Source organism: Colobus angolensis, unplaced genomic scaffold (genome assembly GCF_000951035.1).
Source record: "Colobus angolensis palliatus isolate OR3802 unplaced genomic scaffold, Cang.pa_1.0 Scaffold42, whole genome shotgun sequence".
Taxonomy (NCBI): Eukaryota; Metazoa; Chordata; class Mammalia; order Primates; family Cercopithecidae; genus Colobus; species Colobus angolensis.
The window spans coordinates 5,494,063-5,500,269 of NW_012117599.1; the positions used below are offsets into that span (position 1 = coordinate 5,494,063).

General features: G+C 49.8%; 1 protein-coding gene across 3 annotated transcripts in view; it reads right to left on the reverse strand.

Annotated features, from left to right (window-relative positions):
- RNF149 (ring finger protein 149) overlaps positions 1-3,801 on the reverse strand; it is a 32,815-nt gene extending 29,014 nt beyond the window's left edge. For 2 of the 3 annotated variants that reach the window (XM_011956588.1, XM_011956587.1), the window contains exon 1: positions 3,193-3,801. In XM_011956588.1, the coding sequence (XP_011811978.1) occupies positions 3,193-3,652 (460 nt within the window). In that variant the 5' untranslated portion in view covers positions 3,653-3,801. Of the gene's footprint in view, positions 1-3,000 lie in introns of all 3 variants that reach the window. The other variant, XM_011956589.1, reaches the window with a different exon arrangement.
- Between the last annotated feature and the right edge of the window lie 2,406 nt (positions 3,802-6,207).

The following is a 6,207-nucleotide window of genomic DNA, read 5'->3' on the forward strand; positions in this document are numbered from 1 at the left end:
GTTTCTCATTAGGATCATTAAGAGATAAGGAGTTGTGGTTTGTCTTCTTTTATGTTTTCATTTTTGGTTTTTTGAACCAACTCATTTCAAATAAATTGTAGTTTCAATTTTATTTTTTATTTTAAGAAGAGATAGGTTTTCAGCATACGGGCCAGGCTGGTCTCGATCTCTTGACCTCATAATCCACCTGCCTCGGCCTCCCAAAGTGCTGGGATTACAGGCGTGAGCCACTGCACCCAGTCTAGTATTCAATTTTATAGGCAGGCCACCTCCACCTATTTCATAGAAAACTAATGTTACACAGAACAGTGAGAACCACTGAATCAGTGGTTTTTCCTGGCTCTAGTCACACTCTGGCTAAACACAGAAACCTAAGTCTGAGCCATCTTCAAGGCTGACTGTACACAGTCACCTTGTGACTTAATTCCATTCTCAAAAAGTCACACTGGGTACCATCATGCCCAATGTGGCCACATTCTGTAAGGGTCTTTTCATTTCTGCAGTCACCACTACAGTACTGACCCTTATATTTCTACTTAGACTAGCCCCACAGTCTAAGTGGATTCTGTTCCCAGTTGTTGCTCTGTTTAATTCATCCGTCACACTGCTACCAAACTAATTTCCCTTTAATCAGTGCTTCAAAATGTTGGATAATTTTGTCAGCCCTTCCCCGACTCTCTAAACGTTTGGCAATATCTGGAGACATCTTTGATTGTCAGGACTGGGATTTAGTGGGTGGAGGCCAGGGATGCAGCTAATATATCCTACAATGCACAGGACAACCCCCGCCCCAACACACACATGTGGTGAGGGGGTAGGGACAGGGAGGAAGAGGAAGAGGAGGGGGAGAGGGAGAGAGAACAAAGAATTATCTGGCCCTAGATTACTATGCTGTCCCGGGCTAGTCATTTAAACTCCTTGAGCGTCAGTTTCCTCATCTGTATGTACTCCGTGGTCAAATATCTACCTTAAAGGCTGTTGGGAAGAGTGAGTCACTCTATGCAGAACACTGAGCCGTGTCTGCAGACTGGACACTTCACACATCTTTAAATTGTTTCGTTGGTCTTTCCTCTCAAACAGAATTATTCTCTCACTAAAAAAGGCTAGAATGGACACCAATAATGGGAAGAGAAGCTCCCAAGAAGTGGATTTCACATGAACATCAGAGGTGATTTTCTGGGCATGGATAAATTACATGTCAATAACATAAGCAGGCAAGGTTGCTGGCAAGCCATGGTTACAACAAGTGCTATTAGCCCGAAAAGGGGATTCTTAAAGCTATTATCAAAATATGCAGATTTGGAAAACTGTAGGCTGATGAACCCGCCATTTGAAAAAAAGTCTACGTTAAGATGGGTGTATAAGGACCCAGCAACAGAGAATCACGGCACACTAACCTCTTTTCTTTGACAGAACCACTCAAGTTGATAGGATGTAAGTTGAGTGCTACGTCAAATCTGACAGGACCTTTCATGACACTCTTGTGGAAACGCAGCCTGGGTACCATGACAATTAAATAGATTTGTAACCACTGGAATAACCACGCTGAACGTGGTGCCTAGCCCAGTGCCACCACATGGACATCTGCTCTCATTCCCATGCCCTCCTTTCTGCTGCAACTGAGGAACTGTCCTTGGACTGCCTGTGGCCAAGGCTCCAGGGTTCTGGACCCAGCCTTTCTGCCCTCTGGAAGACTCTAGCAGATCACTCCCACCCAATTTCAAACACACCCTACCAACTTTGTCCCACCATCCCGTACTCCCAATTTCTGCCCATTCCTCTGCAGCTCCCTCACTCTTCAATCTTCTTGAAAGAGTTGTCCTAACAGTCCTTACTTCCTCCCAACAGTCTCTCAGCTGGCTACTTTTCCCATCACTTCACAAAATAGGCAAATCCAAGGTTATTTTTCTGTCCTCACTTTACTGTTAGGTCCTGAACTTGCACTCAGGACGCCAGAACAGAGAAAAAACAGAAGTACAGGAAAAATAATGTCTGATTTAGTAGCAGTGGAAACTTAAAAAAAAAAAATTAACCACATTAAGCTGAGACTGAGTCAACTAGTTGTGTGATGCATAAAGTGGTTATCTTACATAACAGAATATGTTCACTCTCTGTGTACTGGTCGTTATTTTACCCGGAACTTGGTTTTAAGGATATTTTGCCAAATAAGACTTAAACTATGACTACTGCCTGAAGATACAACCTGCTGCCCTAGGGAATAGTATGTGCAGGAAGGGTTGCCTGGCAAATAGCAAGGTCTTATTATTATTATTTTTTTCTTGAGGTCTTGCTCTCTCGCCCAGGCTGGAGTGCAGTGGCACAATCACAGCTCTCACCACAGTCTCGACCTCCTGGGCTCAAGTGATTCTTCCATCTCAGCCTCCTGAGTGCCTGGGACTACAGGCGGGTGCCACCCTGCCCACGCGATTTTTAAAAATTTTTGTAGGATGGTGTCTCACTATGTTGGCCAGGCTGGTCTCGCACTCCTGGCCTCAAGCGATCCTCCCACCTCGGCCTCCCAAAGTGCTGGGATTACAGGTTCCAAGGTCTGGTCTGGAATGAATACAGTAATTTCAAAATTTTGATCGTAACTCAAGACTCACTGAATCTGACCGGCAGTAGAGCCAGTGTTATAACCCTAAATTTAGCAAGTCAGAAAGCATAGGTCAAGGTTTACTGACTCAGTCAGAGGCAGGTTTTCTGACTCAGAGTTTAGAATATTCAGACATGATTCAAGAAAGTGAAGAAACCAGAGTGCCAACGAGCCACCACCTTATGCTGACGAACAACCGATCCTGGGGCGCGCTGGGTTAAGAGCTTGGATTCCTACTCACCCCTCCGACTTTTGGAAGCGGTGAATGGAAAGGGGACCATGATTAGGCATCTGAGATTTCCCCACCTGTTAGAACCACAAGCCTCCTTCTGTGGATTTTAACGTCTTTAGTACTCCCTTCGCCCCATGGATCAAAGGCGAAGATTATATCTCGTCTGCAGACTTACCTCCCTCCCAACAGCGCTCGGGGAGCCGCACCGAGCAAACGAGGGCTTCCCTGAGAGTTCCAACAGCCAGAGGCCCGAGAATCGTGCCAGGCCCGCTTCGCGGCCTGCGGTTCAGGGCCAACCCTGAAGACCCCAGCCTCGGCTGCCGCGCAGAAGTCCCCCTCCCGTACCCTCGCGCCCCGGCCTGCTCACCCGCGTGGGACATGGGCATGGTGAGGTTCCCGTAGCGCTCCTCGTTGTAGAGGACCACGGCCGAGGCGTTCCTCCGCGCCGCCACCAGCACCTTGTCCTTGAAGGTGCAGCCCCCGCGAGCCACCAGGGCGACCCAGGGCGCGGGCCCTCGGCCGCCGGGCTCGGGCACGAAGAAGCGCGTCTCGGGCGCGCAGCCCTCGGGGTCTCCGCCGGGCGCCCACGGGACGCCCACCAGGCCCTGAGCGCTCTCCTTGGGCGAGCTGTCGCCGAAGCGACCGCTCTCCGAGACGCTCCACACCGTCAGGTTGGTCTGCGGGTCCACGTACTCGATGCTCACCACCGCCGAGAACCACTCGAGAGCCCGGCCCCGGGCCCCCGGCGCGCATACGGCCAGGGCGAGCAACGCCAGAGCCAGCGCGCCGCGGGCCCCAACGCCGGCCTCCGGCCGCCGCCACGCCATAGCAGCACAGCTGAGCTGACTGAGTGCAGGCGGGGGTCACGCGCGAGCGCTGCGCGTCCGCCGAGCGCAAAAAAGCTGACGCCCACCACCGCCCGGGAAGACAGAGGCGCGGTCAGGGCCGGGGCCGCTGCGCACGCGCACTTGGCTGAGCGGACGAGGGGCGTGACCGGCCCTGGCCCCGCCCCCGCCCGATCAGCCGCGCAGTGCGCAGGCGTAAACTCCGCCGAGCCGCGGACCGCGAGCCGTTCAGGGCTCTCGGGCGCCTGTGGGCGGAGGCGGGGCGCGCAGCCTATACCAAAGTTTGCGCCACGGCTGACCCCTTGGCCAGGGGCCGAGTTTGCGCAACAGGACGTCTAGCACCCCTGAAGTGAGGGGAAGTAACTCCAGAGAAACGGGAAGCTTCCCTGAAAGCAGGCGTGGACCGCGGTTCAGTAAAATCGCTTAACAGAAGTTTGTGGAGAGTTTATTGTGCAAGGCACATGGCAGAGGCCTTGTCTAAGTCGTTTCGAAGTTAATTAGCCAAGCCTGTTGGCGTTCGCCTGTAGTTCCCACTCGGGAGGCCGAGGTGGGAAGGAAGATCACCTGAGCCCCGCAGGTGGAGGCTGCATTGAGCCGAGATCACCACTCCTCTCCAGCCTGGGCGACTAGGGAGGCAATTAAAAAAAAACAAAAAACAAAAAACCAGAGTTACGCACACACTATCCAACTGCCTTTTGCTACCAATATTATGATGCTAGTTGATTCCTTACAGCTTAAGTATATTTACAACAGCCATTTTTGTTATAGTATTTTTTTTTTTTTTTTTTTTGAGACGGAGTCTCGCTCTGTCGCCCAGGCTAGAGTGCAGTGGCCGGATCTCAGCTCACTGCAAGCTCCGCCTCCTGGGTTCACGCCATTCTCCTGCCTCAGCCTCCTGAGTAGCTGGGACTACAGGCGCCCGCCACCTCGCCCGGCTAGTTTTTTGTATTTTTTAGTAGAGACGGGGTTTCACCGTGTTAGCCAGGATGGTCTCGATCTCCTGACCTCGTGATCCGCCCGCCTCGGCCTCCCAAAGTGCTGGGATTACAGGCTTGAGCCACCGCGCCCGGCTTTTTGTTATAGTATTTTATGTATAATCTGTAATTTTGAAATAATCAGGCATAGGCATACAACATAAGTGTCATTTAGGTAGTCTGATGCCTGCTGCTGATGACACACAACGTAAGTGCTCATTTGGGCATCAGACTACCTAAATGAACACTTATGTTGTATGTCAATAAAAAAGGGAAAAGGATTTGTTGTTTGGACATCAATACCCAGTGACACAGAATCCATATAAAACTACTGTGAGTACAAAGCCTACTGCTGTCTGAAAGGAAGTTCAGAACATTGATTTCAGATAGACTCATCTTCCCGTGTTAAGGGTCTATAACTGTAGGAAGTAGGTTGTTGCCGCCCGCATCACGTGTTTTTTTTGTTTTGTTTTGTTTTGTTTTGACAGAGTCTCCCTCTGTTGCCCAGGCTGGAGTGCAGTGGCGCGATCTTGGCTCACTGCAACCTCTGCCTCGCAGGTTCAAACGATTCTCCTGCCTCAGGCTCCGGAGTAGCTGAGATTACAGGATCGCACCACCCACCTAATTTTTGTATTTTTAGTAGAAACAAGGTTTCGCAGTGTTGGCCAGGCTGATCTTGAACTCCTGACCACAGCCTCCCGAAGTGCTGGGATTACAGGAGTGAGTCAGTGCCCCCGGCCTGCACCACGTGTTTTTTGTTGGGCCTTAAACCCTCTCCATTTCCGCTTTGTTGCTGTCTTTCTTGGACTGTCTCTGTGCTCCAAAATGTAGTCTGACCCACAGCCTGTAACTTTTCCATGAAGTTGGATCTCCTCTCCTTTCCCATTAGAAAACAATGTTAAAAGGCCCAAAGTGGGCTTAAATTATCGTGGTCTATGCAGGCTGAGAACGGGTTTTAGGAACGCCTCCACCACCACCCTTTATGCTGCAGCAAAACAAATACTGTAGTTCCCAATAAACGTGTCCTTGCAGTTTCATGTTAGGTCTTGCAAATTCATTTACTTCTTTCTCCAATGACCTGCTCCTGGCTCTTGTCCCAGCAAACACTAAGTTAGTCTTCAAGTGTTAACTCAAAAGCTGTTTTTTTTGGTGAAACCCACCTTGGGTAACTACGGGCAAACTTGGGTTCTCCTCCAGTTTTCCATGTTGCTTGTGTATGTTTGTACATTCATGCTGTAGCAGCAATACTGCTTTTCAAGTTTTGGGCCTTCTTTTAATGTTGTGAACTTCGCAAGGGCTAGGATTGTGTCCTTGGTCTTTTCATGAGCCTACCTCAACTAGCACAATGTTGGATGTGTAATTGATAAGTAATTGATAATTTCTGAAATAGGCAGAATAGCTTTTTTTTTTTTTTTTTTTTACTGTTCAGAGTTCAGTACTCAGGATTGGTTACAGGCTTGTTGAGCAAAGTCCAGCAAGCTAATAGGAACAGACCTTGCAGCTGTTGAGCTCAGCACAGTTCCTTGGTCTTTATTTTTCTGTTACTAGCTCCAGGCCTCAGTT